This window comes from Perca fluviatilis, chromosome 7 (genome assembly GCF_010015445.1).
Source record: "Perca fluviatilis chromosome 7, GENO_Pfluv_1.0, whole genome shotgun sequence".
Taxonomy (NCBI): Eukaryota; Metazoa; Chordata; class Actinopteri; order Perciformes; family Percidae; genus Perca; species Perca fluviatilis.
The window spans coordinates 1,203,264-1,226,592 of NC_053118.1; the positions used below are offsets into that span (position 1 = coordinate 1,203,264).

The window sequence follows — 23,329 nt, forward strand, 5'->3', positions numbered from 1 at the left end:
TGCAGAGCCACAGGCGGTTTTTAAGGACTGTTCCTTTTTAAGCAGAAGTCATTTGGATTCCACATAGCTACCAGACAAATACTTCAGTTTGAACCTGGAGGGAAATCGGAGATACTAGCAACAGAGGGCACCAAACAGACACTTTAGATGAGATGATATTTGAACGTGATGGAAGTGTTTTGGTCCATAGCCTACTGTTATTAACAACTTTAAGGGTACCTTCGGGGTTGTTTTTTTTTCAACCTGGACCCTATGTTACTATGTTTTTTTGTCTAAGTGATGAGGAACAACAATCTGGGATTTTGGTCCGGTATTTAGCGGCGAGATCGCTGCAGTTGGCAGTCAGCGAAACAAGCTACAATGTAAGTTAACAGGACAATTGTGCGGCTTCAGTTTACGTCCACAAAAGTGCTTGTTTTTCCACTGACAGGCTCAGATTGTTGTTCTAAGTGTCTGACAACTTCACGGAAAGGATTTCTAAGGAGCTTAACCTTTCTGTTAAAGAGTGAGATCCTTTTAAACAAAATAACATCTGCGAAATTGCGATCGCTAAAGCCACCAGTCTCCATGTATCCAGTCATTCATTGTCATTCACAGTCATTTTATCATTGTAAAATACACTTCATACAAAGTCGACAGACACAAAATATTGCTATATACTATGAAAAGCCGTTTTGGTTAGACTTTCCACTTTAACGTATCAAAAGTACCCTTATTTTGCCTATTTACCTGGGACCTTTGCTCAGGTTGGAGATGGGTCGAGCTATGGTGGAAATGATGTCACGTCAACGATCTCAAAATACTGATGCTAATCAAACACATTTTGTGCACGCATACTCTGTCCTAATTGGAGGACTAATCGGGCAAATAAGTGGAGACACCTGCGTGGGCGGACCATGGTTGTGTCGGGCTCCTTGATATCTGAACATTTACAAAAGAGAGAAAGTAGTTTGAACACATTAACAAGACAAATAAGAAACAAACCACAATAAAACAAATGAAGAAATTAAATGATTAAGTGCGTAGTTTCTGTCGCCCCCATGAGGAATTCTAAGTAATGACAACAGAACTGTCACGCATCCACGATACTGTAAAAGCCTTCCCTGATCGCACTTCCACCCCCCTCCTCCACGCAGTTGCTAGAAGCCAAGGAGGACACGGAGGATTAAAAAAACATGATGGACTCTTCAGAAGAGGTCCGGACGACACCAATTTCTCAACACAGCCATGCTGAGAAATCCAGAGAGAGTTGTGTGGAGCTGATAGTCTTAATTACCTTTGTATCAACTCATTTGGCGATGGCTAGAATGTAACGGACGTTCATTAATATAAAAAAGTTATGCACTAAAGCTTTAAATAAGACTTTATTCAGAGAAGGACCCAAGATGCTCAGTATACATTAAAGTGGCTTTATGTAACTTTCAGTTTGTGTTGATTTCAGCGGCCCCTTTGGACAAAAGCTGTAGTGTTTTTACCACACCTGCTGTGGTAAAGCTCTTTTCTTTACGGTGTTTTATTTCCCACTGTGTTACAGAGTTAGCGTTACCAGGAGGTCATGTAGTCCCGATGAATGTTTTGCTCAGAAAGAAAATTATTAATTTACAATAAGAGAATAAGTTACAGATGCATCGTTGCATTTCAAGTGTTGCATACGGTAACTTAACCTACTTTGGATGTCTTGTGAGCTAAACCGGGTATCACTATCACTGTGTCACCAGCCAAAGCATTAGGAGATTGTTGTAGCAACCAACATAATAATAACTTATATTAATTTAGCGTATTTCATGAAACCTTAGTGAAAATGAGTTTGACACCCCTGGGTTAGTGTATTAGTTAATTTCAGAACCAGCTGACAGAGGGGACTGGTGTCAGGGCTGACCTCTTGGGTTCTGATTACTTTAAACTTTATGGTATTTTCTGCACTGGATTTCAGATGTATCCAGAATTTTAATGATCTTTTTTGTACATTTAAAGCCAATGGGAATCTGCCTAATTCTGCCTTGCATGGGTGTTTTCCTTTGGACCCTGAGAATATTTCTAATAAATTCTCACCCCATAGAATTTACACAAGTATAAGGCAACAAGGGAAAAGAACATAGTAGGCCAGCACTGACACGGACTAAAAGGAATAACACGTCCGTTCTAAATGGAAGGGGGACCTAATTTAATGTCAGCTACCGATGTACAACCACATTGCGCATTCTAAAGTTATTTTATGAATGAAATAGACATATTACATACCTGAGGGACAATTCTGGGACGTTTTTGAATCATTTTCAATCCCGTACTTGTCTCCATCTGTTGAGAGCCCCACTGAGTGTGACTCGGGTTATCGCCTGTGGTCTTTCACTTTCCCTTTTAGCTTTTAGTTGTTGTTCGTTTAGTTTCCTTTTTTTCTGTGACGGTCCTGCCCCAGTATCAGCCATAACTACAGCAGATAACTTCTAAAATACAACTAAAATACTATTAGGCCTACATAAAGAAATCTCCTGCTACCTTTAACCTGGCTGGATACTCAACACAGGCCTTTCCGGTGGTACGCCAAAATCTGTGACCCGTCAGAATGTGTGCTCTGTAGCGCCTGCTACCTACTTTCTGCCGTAAATCATTTTGTGACTTTGCGCGGAAAATCGTACCCGGGCAGAGGCATTGATAAAAACAACATAAAAATAGCGTTCTTTTCACTTTTAGTCTTGTAAGCTATTACAGGTCATTTATGATCATCGGATGGATCATTACACTGTTTCAGAAACATTTAAAAGTTACATCTAGTCAATTTAATAAACAGTACCTGTCACTATGTTACTTATAACAAGCAATGAATAAACTGCATCAGTGTTGCTATGTAACAATGGACAAAGAAAAACGAAAACAATGTACAAAAAACATGCAAATGATTTAAATAAAAGCTTATATATACTGTCGACAGCAGATTCCACAACGTAGCAGTATCCTGTAATAGTCATGCTCTCTATGAGTCCCGCTACCTCAGACCCTCTGTGCATTGTTTATATCCTGCTATAGTTCTACCGTCAAGTTAGGGGGATTTTATGACATGACCCCAAATTCTCTGTGTGCCAATCAGTTTGTGATCATTTGATTAAACACTTATATATTTAGGAATATGCATCATCTAAGCAGCAAATGCTCCCTAACCCTGGGATGCTGGTGCCCAACCTGGTTGGTAATCCAACTTTGACTCCAATAAAAACCTGCTTGAATCAAGTGTAACCTCACACCAGGGCCTGCAATGGTTTTGCCTCCTTCTTCACGGAAAAAAGCAGTCAGTGCCTTCATATCAGGTAGAGGATATGTGTTGTCCCCACCGATTCAAATGCCATGACACACAATTGTGTGCGAGCAACCATAAAAACCTGCTGCCTTGATATTCTGCCAACAGGTTTTTTAGCCTTAGAACTTGTACAGATTGGAAACACGACTCTTGTTTCAGGACTCTTCACACAGGCCCTGAAAACTGCCGTCATTAAGCCACTCCTAAAAAAGAACAATCACTAATGAGCAATTAAAGGCCCAAAGGCTGCATTTGACATGCATACTTTGGACATTTGTACATATTACTAAACTGAGTGGAAAACTGGGTTGGACTTTCTGGCACAGTAGGCTACTAAACCGGTTTGAATACTACTTAAAGAACAGTAACTAATGACATATGACATTCTGGGGCATCTTCTGCTGCTTCCACTGGCTCAGATTATGGAAAGCAACAACAAAGTTACAATAAGTATGCGCACATTAACATAACCATATCACTATGGTCTAATACACTGGCTTCCTGTCTGTCAAAGGATTGATTTCCAAATAATACTGTTGTTTTATAAAGCACTATGTAAAGCACTTTGAATTGCCTTGCTGCTTAAGTGCAGAAAATACCATAAAGTTTCAAGCAATCAAAACCCAAGAGGTCAGCCCTGACACCAGTCCCCTCTGTCAGCTGGTTCTGAAGTTAACTAATACACTAACCTAGGGGGGTCAAACTCATTTTCACTAGGGGCCTCACTGGAAAAAGAGAATCCCACCCAGGGCCAGAAATGTAGAGTTTATTGACATCCTTTTGTTATTGCATGTCACTTTTTTAAAAACATTTTGGTAGCTTTTTTCCGCATTTGTGTTGTTTTTGTTCCGACTTTTTTGTGCCTTTTTCAGACATTTGTCACCTTTTTGTAAATTTGTTGCTTTTTCCGACATTTTTGTACACTTTTTGTTGCATTTTTGTTGACATGAAGCCCTACAAAAGTCATTAAAACAGTTCCTTAGCCATCATAGAATTTAGCAAATCAAGCAAAACAATGATAAATTATTTTTTAACAACAACCTGAATATGAAAACTCTCTGCTTCTGGGGGGATTTCTGAGTCTCAGACTCGGCAAATCTGCCATATTCTGCTCTGAATGTCAGGTAATTGCAGTTTAAAAAACACTTTCCTGTGTTTTTGGTTCGGCGCACAACTAGACGGACCACAATTTATTGTGAACCCAAATTGATATACGGGCCGGATCTAAATCTGCAAAGGGACAGATTTGGCCCGCGGGCCTTGAGTTTGACACATGTGCTTAACCCTTCGATCTCAGACCAGCACTGCTTTCCAAAATCAGATCAAAGTAAAACAAATTATGAAAGTAAGAACAAATATCTGGAACATTGGGATGATCAAACAAAATCACAATCCAAATTAGAATGCTACCTGTCACTAAAAAGAGATTATGAATTGGCAGAGTAGCTCTCCACCGTCAGAGATCCAAAGCAGAGACAGATTCAGGCTCGGGGGGGGCCCGCGCGGGGAAAAAAAAAAAGCAAAAAAAAAAAAAGGCGCCCAAAAAAAACCGGCGGGTGTTTGGGCTCTGTATCAGTTTTTGGTTTGAAACAAAACCATTTCTCCTATACTATCCAAAGTTTAAATAAATATAGAAATTGGCCCCCAAATAAATAAATTGGTCAACCTGCTAGGAGAAGGACTGACTGCTCCGCTGGCTGCCAAATACGTTGCAGCAATTGCCATGACATGAGGGACAGTGAGTCGGGCACCTTGCTACAATGCCCGACCTAATGTCTGTACTTAATCCAATGTATTGTAATGCATAGACTGTCTATGTGTGTGTGTGTGTGCAAATTTTTTTTACATTTTACGGTTTCCCTTAGTGCCCATATTATGAAAAAAATCACTTTTTCTGGGATTTGGGGTGTTATTTTGTGTCTCTGGTGCTTCCACACACATACAAACTTTAAAATAAATCCATCCATGGTGTTCTGAGTGAGATCCGGTTTCTGAATGTGTCCTGGCTTCAGTCTCCGGGTGAGCTGGTCAAAATCAGCACTGCTTTCTACGTCACTAGCCGAGACGAGGAGCCTAGGGGGCTAACCGTTAGCATGCTAGCTCGTTCTCAATGACAAAACACTGTTACACGCCAGTGATGGGAATAATGGCGTTATAAATAACGACGTTACTAACGGTGTTACTTTTTTCAGTAACGAGTAATCTAATTGATTACTCTTCCCATCTTAATAACGCCGTTACCGTTACTGCCAAAAAATGCAGCGCGTTACTATAATAGTTTTTTTCATCAGACCAACTAGATCTCTGAGTCTGAGCCGAGAGGCAAAGACTTTTTTTTTTTTTACTGTTCTTCCTTGGTTAGTGGGCAGTCCACACAAGCGCATAAATGCTGACAATTGGCTGAGGTTGAGTAAAATGTCATGGTAAGCCAATCAGAGGTAGAGTTGGGCGGGTGTTCGAAAGCATTCATAGTCAGACACACAACGAACAACACAAGCGAGTCAGTCAACGAGAGAGAGACAGGTATAGTGTTATGAAATCAAGGAGAGGGTTAACTGCTCCAGATTTCCCACCGTGGTCAGAAAGAACAGGGGAGACTCTTTGTTTCTCTCACTAGGACTCCAGAGTCGCTACTCGCTCCGAAGCTAATCGCCGTCACTCTCTCACTGATCCCTCGCTCTATCACCCACTCCCCACACACACACACGCACACGCACACACACACACACACACATGCTGGCTCGACGCACACAACAGTGCACAAGTATAAACATCAGGCCACTTACGATATTTGTCTACAAAGAGTGTATATATTTGTTATATATTTTTGGTATAGTGCTTTACAAGCATAATTTAATTTTGTCCAGTTGTGGCCTGTTGAGGTGTTGTGTTATTTTTATCGATCCACTATATAAATCTAATATCTACATACATGGCATTTGATTGGAGGCTAGTCTCACTTTGTCCCACAGCAACATTAAAATAGTTTAGATTTGTGTACATTGTTTCTGTTAATAATGTATTGTATTAAGTGTCCATTTCATTATAATATTCAGATTTCTCATAAATAATTGAACATGCACATGTAGGCTATTTTAAGTTCCATTAAAGAGGGGTGGAGGTGGGGTCACATTTGAGCATTTAAAAATGTATTTGAAAGTAACGCAATAGTTACTTTCTGAAGTAACTAGTTACTTTTATAATTTGTAACTGAGTAACTAATTTAGTTACTTTTGGAAGAAGTAACTAGTAACTGTAACTAATTACTTTTTAAAAGTTATTTGCCCAACACTGGCTACAACACACACAAATTCATCCTAATCTACAAAATAAATTGTATAGAACTACTTCCATGTCCCTGTTCTGCAGGTATTCCACGCTAAGTGTGAAGTGCGCCCTCGTTTAGAAGAAGTCTCCTGGCTAATCCTGGCTTGTACTGGCCGAAGTTGGAGAAATGGCTAGCTAGCTGATATGATCCTTACCTAGCTATTGAGCATGTGCGACTGCCAACAAAGATGTTACAGAAGTGAGATGTCTCACTCTGTAGCTAAGACAGAGACCTGAACACACAGGGTGAAAAGAGGAGCTGCAGCAATGTGCAGTACAACAAAAATATGGTGTTTTTAGAAAATTAAACCATGTAAACCTATTCTGATACAATCTCAAATTACAATTATGAACCTGAAAAAGAGCATAATATGGGCACTTTAATGTCAATGTTCTAATTGTTACTGTAAAAAAAATGTTTATGCTGTTTTGCTTGTGCTTTTGCAACACTGTACCAACAGTCATGCTGATAAAGCAACCTTGAATTGAATTGAGAGAGAGAGAAAGAGAGAGAGAGAGAGAGAGAGAGAGAGAGAGAGAGAGAGAGAGAGAGAGAGAGAGAGAGAGAGAGAGAGAGAGAGAGAGAGAGAGAGAGAGAGAGATCATGTGATAAAAGAGACCGAGCCTGGCTTGCGGGGTTGTGATGTGAGTGTAGCCTGTAGAAGCTGCTCTCACACCAGTCCCACACACACCGTCTCCTGACTGCTGCTACCTTGACCTGGACGAAGCGTCGCGCGGGGAAACGAACCCACGGTGAGCTGCTGGCTGCCGCCGCCGCCCCCCCCGGAGGAGCAGGGGGGAAGCATCAATGCCTCCAGGTTCCCTCGCACATATCCTGGAACTGCTCTCGTCATCGGGCCTCCTGCGCTGAGAGAATGAAAGGATGGCCGAGCAGCGATGCGGGGACCACGGAGGGCTGACGGATGCTGCTGCAGCGACTCACCGGGATGAGCAGCAGCATCGCAACAAGATGAATCCGACGGAGGAAGCAGCAGTGGAGGGTCTCTCTTTGGAGAAGATACTGGCGCTTTATAGCCAGCCCATCAATGAGGAGCAGGCTTGGGCGGTGTGTTACCAGTGCTGCAGGACGCTGGCGAAGGGACATCGGAGCTGGAGAAGTTCCGCCGCCGCCGCCGCCGCCGGAGCATCACCCTCGGCGGCTCCGAGAAGGATATCCGGACCGGGGGATGTTAGGATCCAGAAAGACGGCTCTGTGAGGGTGGAACACCAGGGCTGTGAAGGTAACGTTAAAATATTATGTAAGACTGAGTGCGCCTAAAGCTACTCCGATCTAGGCCAGGCCATCACTTGCATTTCAAATAATGGGGCTGAGGTGTTGTGATTGTCCTTATGCAGGCTAAAAGACGTAGCCGTAACAAATTACAGGAGGCCAATATAGCCTACAAAATCACAGCAACACACATATATAATCCCCACTAAAACACAGTGCAATAATAACCATAAATAAATAAATAGTGTAGGCCTGCGCATATTTTCAGCTGCACGTGTGAAAGCTTTCTTCATGTTTTTCCTGATCAGGTGCTTTATTTGTACCTCAGGATTAGTCCTTTAATCTGCAGGAGGACAACGACAGCCAGATTTAAGGCTCCATTACACATGACCTGATCACTGATAAACAAAGAGGCCCCCTGCTGCTCTCCCTTTCATCACACTAGTGTTTTCACTGATTTTCACTATTCCTCCTTGGTGAAGGCACGTGTGTGTGCATCATGTGGTTCCATCTCTTATTAAAGGCCTCTCAGCTTGTTTGCCACTTCATATCAGATCAGTGTGTTCATTCTGCTTCATCTGATTAAAGCATGTGATTACAAGCTGAAGTGTGAATGGGCACTGATCGGATCAATGTGTGTGTCTGTGTGTAAATGAAAAAGTTGTTGGTTCAGCCCTGCACGTGCCTTGTATCTTTATGCTTTGATCCTAACTATCTGTGACATGGGAGCCTCTGTTGATTACTGCTGTACATAATGAGGTGCTATACAAATGAAGAGTTAGAGCACTGCTATATGACAGTGCTTCTGTTGCCAAACTGAAAATATCCAAGAAAGTGAGAGGAGACAGTGGCAGCATAGTGTGCCAAATGAAAAATCACTGCAATATTCTGGAAATATTCCTTCTGGGATATAGACTGCATCTGTGGGACTATGCAAGGCATTTATAGTGACTTTATTGTACTAATTTTTCTCACATGGGAGAGAGTTACAGTGTTTCTGTGGTATTTATCCAGGTTCCCTGTTACTACAGATCTTTTAACAAGGTATCCATCGATTCTCTAAATCAACTTTTGTTTGGGTGATCTGAAATTGATCTTTTAATATATGCCCTTTCAAAATCGATGTATAACCCACCCCAAACATTTTGGGGGTCAGTTCTTAATGTAAACATTAACCAGGTGCATTATACAAAAATATTTGAGAGTTGCCTCTTGCAATTTACTGCATACGTTTTCTGAAAATCTCTTATATCCAAGCAAAATTAGTATTGTAACTAAACTTTCCCTAACCTTATTGATATTGAATCGAAAATATAATCGAATCGGGACCTTGGGGAAATCATCTGGAAATCATTGGCGATACCCAGCCCCAGCATCTACGGAAGAGGACATAGGGCCACATTAGAAACATGTATTTGAGTTTAAAGTCAGAATTCTGAGAAAAAAAAAATCTGAATTCTGACTTTATTCTCAGAATTCTGACTTTATTCTCAGAACTCAATCATTTTTCTCACATGTGGCCCTAGTCCTCTTTGGTAAGTATCAACCAGGATTCAAACCAAAACAGAAAGATGCCATGTCATGTGTGTTGCTACAGTCGATGGGTGTGTCTATGAACGATAACCCAAACACATTACTGTCTAGTCAGACCAGCCTGGCATGTTCAGTGTTTGCTGTTAATCACATTTAATCACAAACACAGAGTGCAGAGCAGACTGACTAAATGACTATCTATCTATCTCTGTCCATAATATAGCTGAGGGCCGGAGGGACGTGCTCTCAACTCAGCTGTACACACACAATACTGAGCACTGCTCAGTCGACACTTTGGCCTTTGATTCAATAAATGCACCGCATGCTTTGTCTGATCAACTTTTATTAGCAAATCTGAGAGGCACAGCTGTGATGATGATGATGATGATGCAGGCTGTGGCCTGTAGGTCTATATGCTTAGAATGAATGGGCTATTTTTAGAAGCATGGAAGCATCCATTGGGGAGGGGAGTCCAGGCTTTTTTCCCTTGGTTGCTCATGCAATGTCACATCATGCAAAATGTATTTAGAATGTTATGAAGCATGTTTTTTGGCATTTATATTTGCAATATATGTGGATGTCATGGTCAATATTGCTTCAGTAAGCATGTTGCTATTTCACAGAGGATGGTAAGAGGACATCTTACCATTTCCTTCACATCATACACCAAATGTGCACAATATTATACACACTTAGTCTTTTCATGTACAAGTACACATAAGGTGAGAGACATTATCCTACGCAGACGGTATTTTGCATGTATACATTCATTTTAGCTGGCTATTTAAATTGATTACTCATTAGCTATCTATTTGTGCTCGCTTGCTAATCACACGCTCTCAATCGCAACACGTAATGTAAAGTTCAGTGTACAGCTGACTCGATATTTGGATATACTGTATTTTCTAATCAAGTCGTGATTTCTATTTTGTCAAGTTAGTTGAGCCACCTCACAATCTTCAATCTAAGTAATTCTGGTAAGGGTTTTGATCAGTGCAACCACACAAATGGTTTCAGTGCGCAGGGTAATTTGCTGGTCTAATTGCCGCCAATCTGTGCTGTTCAGCGCAGGGTCTCTCTCCCTGATGCAAAAGCTCAGTCAGACAAACTCATTCATGTAAAGAATGAGATAAATCTGTGGCAAAAGTTCTAAGGATTCAGGACTTCTGGAGCTTTTATCTGCTAAATTGACTTCAAGTTAAAAATCCAGACAAGGTTAGTTTTAGATCCTGTTGTCAATCAAAACCGCACTGGCCTAGTATTCTTTTATTCTGCAGTTTATCCAGGGCACCTGACACTTTGTATTATAGCTGAATAGATCATGAAAGCAGGACACTTTTAAGAACCTCTATGAATAGTTTTGTGTCATGCCACTTTGATGAATAGATTCAATTTCATGGTGGTACCCTCCCCAAGTTTATAGTATTATTAAGAAAGCTCAGTTGATTATCTGCTTACCCTGTTTGCACATCCCGCTGTTGACTGTTCAAACCTGCTGATGCAACTAAGGTCATGAGATGATGTCAGAGCTGTTGTGATGTTGCATTACTGCCTCTTACAATACAAAACAGCCATTTGTTAAGAGGGTCATCTGTTAGCCGGCTGTTTGTTCATGAAGTAAAAGCTGGGCAGATGGAGCCTGGAGAAACATTTAATTGGGTCTTCTTTTTGAAGGGAGAACATTCATGCAACATAGTTTCCTGGAAGGAGTCATGTCGTCAGCGGTCACACGCTACTTGAGTAATTAGAAATGAAACCTAGCTTTTATTAAAACTGGTCTAGTTTGCATTATGAGAGCTAGAGCGCAGAGCACTTTTACTGAAATTAGTTTAATGAGGACGAGATATGTAATCACTGAAAAGTAAGCTACAAGTGTGGTACCAGTGGTTCCCAACCTTTTTGGTCTGAGGTACCCCCACAGCCCTGTCAGATGGACCCACATACCCCTTCTTTGATTCCCCATGTATGTTGCAAATGTATAACACTGTTCATTGTAAAAGTGGATATTGTTAAGTCTTAAACTGCTCATATTATGCTTTTTGGCTTTATCCCTTTACTTTATTGTGTTATATGTTATGTTATACTGTATATCTCTTTTGTGCACGTTATAGTGCAAGTGAAAAAGCCCAAAGTCCCCCCCAAAGGGACTTACCATCTCCAACAGAAAACACTGTTCACAAACTGCTCCAAACAGCTCTATTGTAGTCCAGCCTTTACTTCAGAGACAAACGCGTGTCATTTTGCGTCACTTTGCGTCACTTTGTAACACACGTTATAATGCTCGCCTAGCATGGCACGCCCTCAAACCAAGCTAGTTAGAGCGGAGGCCTGAAGAGTTCAGATAGTTGTATCGCCCTGTCCAGGAGAGAGTGCAGAATTTAAAACATTACTCTGAAATGTCTTGCTCCAGGTTGTACGGCTGAGCCAAAGCCTTGGTTACCAGCTGAACCAGGTTTGTTTTGGATCACACTAGCTTACTTGTCAGGGCCCGCCCTACTCTGCTTCTGACTGGCTAGTAGTCCTTACCTAGATACTGCTCATGTGCGACTCCCAGCAAAGATGGAACAGAATTGAGATGCCTCACTCTGTAGCTAAAACAGAGAGCTCAACACACAGGGTGAAAAGAGGAGCTGCAGCTATGTGTAGTACAACAAAAATATGGTGTTTAAAAAAAAAATTAAACCATCTAAACATATTCTGGTACAACCTCTAAATACAATTATGAACCTGAAAATGAGCATAATATGAGGTCTGTAAGTCAATTGAGCTGTCAATATTAAGGTTGGTTTGGTCAACAATCATACTACTACTAACCTACTAGGCTACTACTAGGTAAAGTGAAGCTGAATATTTGACCATTTATCCATTAACGTTACTTTTAGCTAACTATTCCAACCATTTATCCAGTACTTATAACTAACCTTTTGAACTGTTTAGCCATTACTTTAAGCTACTTATTTCTACCATTTATTCATTACTTTTAGCTACCTGTCTAAACTTCTGTGCTCACTTGCTAACTAGATTTCTCTTACACAACTGCAACATGTAGTGTTCAGGTGTTACAGAATATGTATGATGTATATGCTTTTTTGTCGGATAATAATTTTTAAATTTTCAAATGAGTTGAGCTACTCTACAATCTTTCCATGAGGTACCCCCTGGCAACTGTAGAAGTACCCTCTAGGGTACAAGTACGGAGCAATCTATACAATAGCAAAAGATGATAGAAGTTACAGATAGAATTTAAAATTCCAATTAAACAGTTTTTCCATTTATCCTGCACTAGGAATGTGTCATTTTCATGAACCAAAACCAACTATGAATTGGTACTACTAAGTATGGTACATTGTTGTCCAAAATCTGTTAACAGAATGCATCAGTGAGGCACAGTTTTTAGTCACAGTAGGTTACGTTAGGTTTTGGTTTTGGTCTTTTCATGGGATTTGTTGTCAAAAAGAAAACAGAATAAGACTAGCCGTATCCTTTAAAGCTGCACTATGAATGTGAGAGTTTAATGTATAAAAAAAGCATTTTGTTCCTGATTAGTTTAAACCTACATTGTGTAATTTTTTGAGTTGATTCTTGGCAAAAAACACTTTGTTCTTTCACAAATATGTGCTCATTCATGTGTAATTACTTCCACCAACTAATCAAAGTATTCTTGTACACGTAGAATCTGACATTCAGAATCATTCAGAATACATAGGAGCGAGTCGCTCGAATGACGGCCGCCATGTTGCGCCTCCATCTTTAAAATACATTAGCCAAAGAGGGACATACCTCCGCCTTTCACACTTTTACACTCAGTGGCACCGTGACGAATGCCAGGGGGAGATTAAACGCGACTGCCGGCAGATTTGAAAGCCTGTTGAAGATGGAGGATCACGCCTATTCTCAAGGCATGTAACGGAGTCGCCAAGGAAGTTAAAAAGAGAATTAAAACGACAATGCGACAGGCAAAGCAACAAGACCAAAGTTAATATTGGAGTGGCTAGAACAGCTGCGTGTAAACGATGGAGGTACTAAGAGCTAATTTCGGGTTCAGCCACCGTAGGAGTTAAAACGCACTCGGAATGGGAGGGGCTAGAAAGTAATATTCAGTTGGTTGTCATATACAATTTCACTGCTAGATGGGAGAAATTCTTACACAATGTAGCCTTAAGGGGGAAAAGAATGAAAACAATCTGGCTGCAGGTTGTTGAAGCCAGATGTATCTTGATGAAGTTCTCCCTCCTTGCTGTTTGTCACGATTCAAAATCTCCTGTGGCCTAGGGCTGTGCAATTAATCGATTTTTAATCGTGATTACGATTTCTGTAATCGAGAAAAACGATTATTTTGCACACAACATTTTGCAAGTCAACTCTTACTTAGTCCTGTGTTCTGAATGGAGAGAAAAAAGCTCAAACGGGAAAAGTATTAGAGGGAAATTTCACAGTTCAAGGTGTTTTCACTGTTGATTTGTTTAACTTTGTTTTTTGAAATTCAATAATTACGTCTTTCCAAAAGTCAATGAGTAATTGTGTAAAATAATCGTGATTTCAATATTGCCCAAAATAATCCTGACTATGATTCTTTCCATAATCGAGCAGCCCTACTGTGGCCTGAGATTTTCAATTGACAAAAGAACGTATGACATCTAAAATTTGTTATCTCAGCTGAAATTCCTATTTCTGATTGAGCAGCTGTAGAGAGTGATAAACATTAAAAAACGGATTGAGACAATGTACATTTCACATGCTATGTATATGATATTCAGACATGGAATCTAAAATAATGCATGGTCTTTGACATTATAAAGGCTTAGAGCATCACATGCACTTAACCTCTGCCAGTCGTACACTTTTGTCCTGTGACGGAACAGTGTTACCTATGTAACTATGCATGTGCTTATGTAAGCTGCTTTATACTTATGCTAACTGTACATCTGCTGCTTATCACAACACTGCTCTCTTGTTTCCCTGCAGGTAAATACAGCCCTTGCACAACAACAGAGGTGAGTAACTCTACTGTGGTTCTGCTGTACTTATCGTATTTCATCATCATGAACAGAATGAACAATATTATATGGACATATTGTCTTGTGTAGTGTCAATGTACCTGCTGTGGCCGAGGGAGGACATAAGAGCAAATATGAAGGAAATGGTAACTTAGGCACATTAGATCTGGAATAACCAGGACTTTTAACCAGGACTTTTTATTTCAGTTTTTCTTTACTGAGATTTGGCAGTGCTTACTTCAGTTTTTTTTGGTGTGCAACCCAGTTTCTGGGTGGTAAAAAGATAAACATTTACATGTTTAAAATGAGTATTTTGGTCACATGAATGGGTTAGCTTGGGTGTAACTAGTTTTGAAACCTTGCTTTGGGATGCTTTTGTTGACAACTCAAAAATCCTACTGGGAAACTCCAGCGTTTCTGGAAAGGATCCAGTCAGTCAGTCAGCCAGTCAATTAAGGATATTAATGAAGGGAAATATATGGTTTTACAGGGAGAGATAATGGCAGGCTTAACCACAATAAAATCATTATTTTCCTTTTTAAATATTTACCTTCTACAGTTGGTTACATTAGCTAGTTACAGTAAAAGCCACAACAACAGGGATAGCATATTAGAGGGGGCACTTTGCAGGATTATTTCAAGTGCAACCCGTGTCATTTAGTGCTGTGGTTGAAACTGTCATAAGCCATGGGTGTGTGTTGAGGGTAGATGTAGTTGAGTGTGTGATGTGTTAATCCTCATGCCTGCAATGCAGGCTGCTGCTGCTGCTGCGGGTCTCCTGCTGCTTAAACTAATACCTTTAATAAATAAAACAACTTTAAATGCATTTTTTTAAAGGCAATTAGTTTCGCTGCAAGCTTTAGACCTAAAAATACATAGAAAAATAACAATTTCAGAACAGCAAAACATACACCTAACAGTCTCCAATGCAAGTTGTTGATGGAGCATTTGTGGCATGCAGCACTATTAACATCGTCTATCTTTTTATTTTATTTTATCAGTTTATTTGTCAGGGACGATACATATAGGCATTGTTACATCTAAAGCGCAACCGATGCAATGTGTGGGGGTCTTCTAGCCGTAGGCTAATTTGGCATTTAGAAATGACACATGGTAGGACACTATTAAATAGACATACAAACTAACAATTGAAGCAGACTAACAGGCAGCCACAGATGCATAAACACTAACAGTAAAGCCACATACAGTACATGCATAAAGACGAACGATACAGCAGACTGAGGCAGCAACCTAGATGGTTAAAAGCTGACAATTAAAGCCAACTGTCACATAAATACATAAAAACAAACACAGACAGGCAGACTTATGTAACTAAGGATAAAAAGTAAAGACATTTACTAAAATAACAACTAAGCATAAACAAAAGAGGAGTGTTAATTATACTGTGCTGTATCAAACATGTTGCAAATTTGCCTCTGTTTAGGCCATAGTTTTACCTTAGTATTAAAAACTTTGTGATCAATTAATTTTTTTTATATCAGATGGTAAGGTATTCCAAATCTGTGGGCTTTTAACTGAAAAAGAGTACCGGCCGAATTCTGTCTTGCACTTTGCAGGTTTACAGTCTCCACGGACTGCACCTCTTGTAGTGGCTCCTTTACTGGACACGAGAAGAGGGAGATTAGCTAACGTTAGCCAACCTATTTATAAAAAAAAAAAAAAAAAAATCACATTCGAATAGTAATTTCAGCATTCGAATAGTACTGATTATTTTACTATTCGAATTATATTCGACTTTCGGAATTCTTTCCAACAGCCCTAACAGACTTACAGACATCAGAATGGCATTCCTTTTCTTATCTAAATCTCAGCAAGAAAGCGAATAACTATTCTCTTAACACATGGCATATTTTATTTTTGCACAGGTACAGGACGGTACAGATACATAGGAATTATTTGTGCGTATATCTCTCAGAGTCAAGCTGTGTAAATGAAAGGCAATTAAAGGATTAATCAGAAGCAGAATAGACTTGTTTGCCATGAAAGTAACACTTACAAGGCATTCGCCTTGGTGGATGGTGCATACATAAACATAAACATAGGCTATTAAAGGGAAATAAACAATAAATGCAAAAGGAAAGATAACCTAAACAAATATATACAATATAACTGTTTAACAATAAGAAAAAAAAGGCCATATGTTTTAGTGCAGGATGTGCAATGGACAGGTAGTCCAGGATGTTTGTTAAGACCATTCCCTGGCATGTGTCCCATGCAGCCTCCCCCCTCTCAGTGGGTTTCTTCACCCAGTCATTTTCTCTACCCGCCCTGGAGCTCCCAGCTGGCCTTTCAGATTGACTATTAGGAAATGTCACCCAGCAAGGCCTCTAGTTTGATGACAGATCTGGGAGCAATTTCAGATGTAATTAAATGACTGCGTAAAATTGTCCCTCCCCCCACACACTCTCTCTGTCATCAACTGCTGGTAATTGTTATGTGATAATAGCTTGTGAAAATAGAACAGTATGGAGGGATTATCTTCTCTGCTTTTGCTTTTTAGGAATATTTTTGCCAGATTTTGTAGATAGAAACATTTAAGGATCTGTTTGGTGTCACTCTAGGTAGCGGATGCTTTCAGGGTGTTTGATGAATTTAAGTTGAAGTTGATGAATGGTTTTGGTCTGAATGTATTTTGTATCTGTGATGTTGTTGCACATTGACTAAGGCTTCATCACCACTACTATGTTTTGGTTTAAAATCTTTTGCTACGTTTACGCCTCATGTCCACACTACTCCGGCGATTCCGAGCCCCTAAAACGGAGACATTTGCAAACAAAGCTGCTGTCTTTTTTGGTTTGAAAACTTTGGGGTCTCTTTGTGGTCTGGACGGGCACAAACAGAGACCTTTAGAAATGACAACGCACGTCGGTCAGTCTTATCGATATGTACTAGAGGCTTTTCAGTAACAGTTCCACCTCGTTGTCTGTCCAAGCAAATAAATCCCTGCTCTTACTTTTCACCATTGTTGTTCTTTCTCCAAAGTATTTCCTGTATTTTCAACCTACACATCCATGATTTTCAACCGCAGAGGACCGTCTGACAATCTGCTTCCTGTTCACACCGGCACGTACATGCCCAGTGTATGTGAATGGTCACGTGATATGCGTGGTCAAACGTGTTAATATGGACGGGGATTAGTTCTGCTACCGGAGCTAAAACTGTTGTGTGGACGGAGATCGTTTTTGTCTCAAAACGTGAAATGAAAACGTAGTAGTGTAGATGTAGCCTGAGGATCTCCTCCCAGTTCACTAGAGACAATGTGCAGTAGTTTTCAGGGGGCTCTGCAGTTGAATTGCTTTGTAATAGGGCTGTGATAACAGATGGACATCGAATAACTCAAGCACAGACACACACAGGCACACACACACACACACACACACACACACACACACACACACACACACACACACACACACACACACACACACACACACACACACACACACACACACACACACACACACACACAGTTCACTGTAGAAGCAGAGAATGTGAAACTGTACAGACAAATCTCTGCTAAGCAGCTTTGCACTAGAAATGAGTTCTCACAATACAGTGTGTCACAGACTGGCTGACAAAACTACTGGCAAGTTTTTCGGAGCTGCTTGATGCTTGACAGCATTAAATCCTGCGCCAGAGGCATTCTGCTAGCATACAGTGTGGAATTAGCCCAAAGCTGGATGAACAGGAGCACATGTGTATAGCTGACACATTATCTGCACATGGCTTCAAACAGCAGGAACTCTAGCAAATGATGTGGCTGTGAATGTCAGTTGATGCTGTTTTGTTCAGAGCCAACGAACCACGCTCCTGGCAAGGCTTTATATACATTACAGTAATCACTGTTGCTAAGTTCACTGGAAATGGTTAAAATGTGTTAGGAATGTTGTATTGTACAGCTACACCTTTTTATATGCTAGCTTTTGCAAGGAATTTGTTGGTGACCCCTGTAGCTGTGCAATTAGACCCTCCTGTTCCTGTGATGCAGTATAACCTGGGTATACATTTGTGGATTATGCTTCATCACATCCCCCTCTGTCAAAGTTTAACTGTGCATGCGCCATGCTCTCTTAATGTCGGAGCTTTGATGTCTAGAAAGGGATTAGAGGTTAACGTCCCATTCAGTGTTGAACGTAAACTGAAAATTCAGTCAGGAGTTGGATGTGGAAGTGTCTGGCAGGAATAGCATTTTGCCTTTATGTTTCCGATAGGACATGTGTGTCCATGAAAGATAAACAAATTGCAAAGGTGATGCAAAGAAGGTGGAAAAATGTGCTCTGCTTCAAGTGTTTCCTCTGCTCTGTATGTGGAGTTCTGTGGGTTTCACGTCCACCACACATACCAAAGCAATCCAGCTCAGTCATATGATAGTCAGAGGTCACAGCAGCATAGTCAGGCGTTAGAATCTGAGAAAGGAATTTCCTCACCGTTTGTCTGTGCCTGAGAGGAATAACTCACACTTACCACAAATGTCATCAGTTATAAAGTGGACAGATTGATTTTACTATAATCACATTAGTAGGTTTGTCAGATGAGGAGTCGTGTATTCTCTGTTCTTTTGTGTGGTTCCTGCAATTATATAAATCTTGATTTAATTAAATATGCCCAATCTGAAGGAAGGCCCGAACAGATATCTGGATGGACTTGATATTTCTTTATCTGAAAAAAGAATATTACTTAAGCTTTATTTCTTAATTTTAGAGAATTAAAAGGCCATACATTCCCCCAGTCAAACTTTGCCATCACCATAGTCATTTTGCTGTGGTGCTCTTTGCTCCTTTTATAAACATACATGTTTTTAGATTGATTAATTGAAATAAAATGCCTATTTGTGCCATCTTTGCCATGGAGAAACATACGTAAAAGATCCCCAATCCTTGTAACTTTGGTGATCCTCTGACTTTTCATCTAGGGCCCCCATAAGGTTGAATTCTTTTGGTTTATATTGAAATATCTGAAAATCTGTCAGATGGATTGCCCTGAAATACAGATATTGATGTCCCCCAACAGGTTGAATTGTAGTCATTTTTTTTTTCCACTAGTGCCATCATCAAAATTTCCCTTTGTCCAATACTATTTATGACTAAATACCTGCAAAACTAATGCCATTTTCAGCAGCCTCAGCTGTGCCTTGTGTTTAGTGCTAATTAACGTTAGCATGCTAACACACTGAACCAAGATGGTGAACATGGTAAACATTATACCTGCTAAACAGCAGCCTTTACCGTTGCCATTGTGTTAGGATGCTGATATTAGCATTTATCTGAAAGCCTCGCCTAAGTACATCCTAACAGATGCAGCATGAGTGACTTATTACCTGTCGACACAGCAACGCTGGTATTGTTTTCAGCTTGTGAGGCTGTGTGTGTGTGTCATCATAGCCAAATGTGGTCCTGGAGACATGTACTGTAGCGGGAACTAGGCTGGTACAGAGGCAGTTTGTGATCACTTTGCCAGGTGTCTATTTTGTCATATTTTGTCACCACGGTAGTGTCACAGCCGTGCAAGATGCAGTTATGAAACCTTACAGGTGTGTAGTTGAGATCAAAATGAAGGCTGTGTTTGTTGGTTGAAGATGGAGGTGAAGCTGGATGGGTGCAGAGGTCAAAAATCAATTGACTTATTTGGACTTATAGGCCCTATTTACACCTGGCATTAAAAAGTGTCTTGTATCCAGAATCTATCTAGATGAGATTTGGCTCGCCGGCCCAAAGTTGCAAGGGTGGTTTTTCTGCTCACTAGAGGGGAGTGAGATGACCACCATTCAACCCGATAAAAAGTAATATAACCATTCCGAAGCTGTTCAGTTAAGGTAAATTAAGCTAAAAAAAACTGCATAGTTCCACTTTAAATGCAACTTTAGACTTCAACCTATCATGCAAGGAGGCATTAAAGAGCCCCTATTATACTATTTTTCAGTGTCATATTTGTACTCTTGGGGTCTACTAGAATAGGTTTGCATGCTTTGATGTTCAAAAAACATTTTATGTTTCCCATGCTGCCCATTACTGCAGTGCACCTGTCTGAGATCTTGTGCTTTCCTGAAAAGCCCAGTCTGCTCTGATTGGTCAGCTGGCCCACTCTGCTGTGATTGGTCAACCAAATTTAAACAAGCCACTGGGTGGGCTGTGCCTGCTCAGGCAGCACCTATGGGCAGCACATTCTTCATTAATGACATCACTAATTGAAGAAATTCAAACAGTAATGCGCAAGGCGTTTTTAGGCAGTTGTGAAAAAGTGCTGTCTGTGGAGTGAAATGTGTTTTTTTGTACTTTATACATCTATTACATACACAATAATCTATATAACACACTAAAAGACCGGAAACATCAAAAAAAGCATAATAGGGGCTCTTTCACTGTCAAGTCTGTACGCTCTGAGATCGGATCTTGCTCGCATTGGGATCCGAACCGCCAGACCACATGCCGAGGTGGCCTGGCTTGCATTGAGTTCGGGTCTCAGTGAGGTGTGGACAGCATGTGGTCAACATCCGGACAATCTATCAAATGTAGGTCTTGTGCCATCTTCTTGCCACACAGGAGTTCCTCTCCCGAGTGAGAAGAAAAGGGTAGAGAAAACTGGGGCTGAAACACAGCTGAGACCTGCTGTTTTCTAGCACCGTGGTAGCTGCGTTAATCACTCGTCTCCGCCGCTCTATCCTCAACATAGCGCGTCTTGTTCGGTAAAATGTAAAATTCCACTAAGCTCATTTTCTGTTTACTTTCACGGCCATGACCTAATTCATGTGAACCCACTAAATGAGTAAATATAAATGTTTTATATCCCCACGTTGTTTCTACAATCCTTTAATTCTGACCAGTTTGTGCTGATTCTGGTAATCCTCTGCTGGTTGGTTAACAGTGATTGATGGAAGGCTTTTGCGTAAGAGGGAGCCGATCTCAGTAAGCATCTAATTACCACAATTGGCTCTGGTGGTTGGTCTGTGAGAATCACACAAAGCTACAAACCTAAAACTAATGAGATTCACAGTCTCTAACAGCTGCTGCTTTTGTCCACTAAAAATGCATATCAGACCGTAACATCACATTACCAGATCCATAGAACACATGCCTTTTCATGTCATGTGATCCTGCCTGACCTTTGTCGGACAGTGTTGTCATGAGCTTGTTTTCCCACATCCCGTCATTCATACATGGATTTCACTTCTCACTTCACTCTCATCCCCCTCAATAAATTTGCTCATGTTTTATTAATTTTATTAATTTTATCATGTGCATTGATAGCTTGTGCTGAAACGACTTGTTGGTTAAAGTAAAATTGTGTAACATTGTTTTTTTTGTTTGTGATTTAGCACACCTCAGAGTGCAATTTACGTATACACTGCTGTCATAAATATCGACAGCTGTACACATGCATTTGTTATGATTATGTTACTCATTATCAAAAACTAGCAAGTCGCCAATTTTTCTAAAACAGCCAAACATCAAGCAAGTGCAACAGCACAAGACAACGCAAGCCAGATAATATTACTTACTAGTCCAACAGCAAGATGACCAGCTCGCCGTCTGTCTTGCAGCCTTTTATTTCGCAATCTCTTGTTAATAACTAAAAGCCAGTCCGAGATTTACCTCTGCTTGGTCCCTCTCTACTTTTTTCTTTTTAGCTTCCTCTGTCAATGTCCTGGTTGGTCTGTTTGCCTCCGTCATGATGTCCTTACCCCAAAATTCCACCAGGCGCAGATGCGTTGCATTCCGGTTTTGTTCCGTTGTCTGCCAATGCGTCATACCACACCGGGAGCATGCCTGCCCAACGCGAGCTCCAGCCCTTCCACTCCCTTTTGAACGCCCTGCGGCTCGCATCAGAAATAGACCTCGGGCATTTTGTTTGCGGAGCGGAGAGCTGCTTCTCGCATGCTACTGAGATGCGCTGTGTTCTGGTGGAATCAGTTAGAAAAGAGAGAGTTAGAGGCTGCTAAACCCGGTTTTGTTGCTCAATCGCCCGGCTGCAGTTCTGGCACGACACCGCCCGTTCCCCGCAGGCATCCCCCCCCCCACCGCCCTGGGCCTGAAAAAGTCCTCCTGCTAGCGGTCCAAAGCTCCTCTGCTAGCTATACCAGTGCTTTGAACTCAGCATGGCCAACTGAGCTAACTAGCTGACTGCAGCTACAGTTAGCAGTTAGCGGGTAGAGTTACTTTAGCAACAACTTAAGCTTTCTGTTTGTCAGAAAACGCTGTGAATCAGTGCCGCAAAGTGTTACACACTTCTCCCAGAAGATCGTACCCGCTCGCCAAAGTTACATAGTGCAAGAACAAGTGTTTAGGGCGCAGGATAGGAATGACCCCATTATTTCTGTTACAAGTCAATGTAACATCAACATGTTTTTGAAGCTGTTATTTTAAGGTAAAATAATTACCCAATGTTGCTTTAATTGATTAGCTAGTCAAGTGACAGAAAAATAATCAGAATTTTGATAGATTCTGTTACCTTTGGACAGAGCTAGGCTAGCTGTTTCCTGTTTTGTCCTAAGCTAAGCTAACTGGCTGCTGGGTCCAGCTTCATATTTACTGTACAGACATGATAATATGTGATGGTAACCGACAAGAATAATGATTAGTTGCAGCCCTACCGTAGACTGGCCCCATTGATAAACATGAATGATCTACTTTTATTACATGAGATTATTTTTTAGGGTATTATAATTTAATAAACTTTAAAAAGTTGCCCAGTCATCTATAATGTATTACTATAGTGGACTTTACACTGTAGGGAACTGTATGTTATAAATAGCAAATGCATGGCAGCAGATACCTGGCCATATTAACCCAGAGGGTCCTATTACATCATTTGTACTGAACTAGAATAAAGGCTACATCTTGTCAACAACCCATCTGTTGTCATACCATACCACAGTTGCTTTCGAAAGCTGTAGTAAAATTCAATCATGAATGGATCAGAAACTGACACCTA

The 23,329-nt window shown here is 40.7% G+C and overlaps 1 protein-coding gene across 1 annotated transcript in view; it reads left to right on the forward strand.

Moving 5' to 3' along the window:
- The first annotated feature begins 7,245 nt into the window (after window positions 1-7,245).
- Window positions 7,246-23,329, forward strand: part of spire1b (spire-type actin nucleation factor 1b) — an 83,338-nt gene continuing 67,254 nt past the window's right edge. The window contains exons 1-2 of the mRNA XM_039806298.1: window positions 7,246-7,860; window positions 14,349-14,377. Of these exons, the coding sequence (XP_039662232.1) occupies window positions 7,503-7,860; window positions 14,349-14,377 (387 nt within the window). The 5' untranslated portion in view covers window positions 7,246-7,502. The remainder of the gene's footprint in view (window positions 7,861-14,348; window positions 14,378-23,329) is intronic.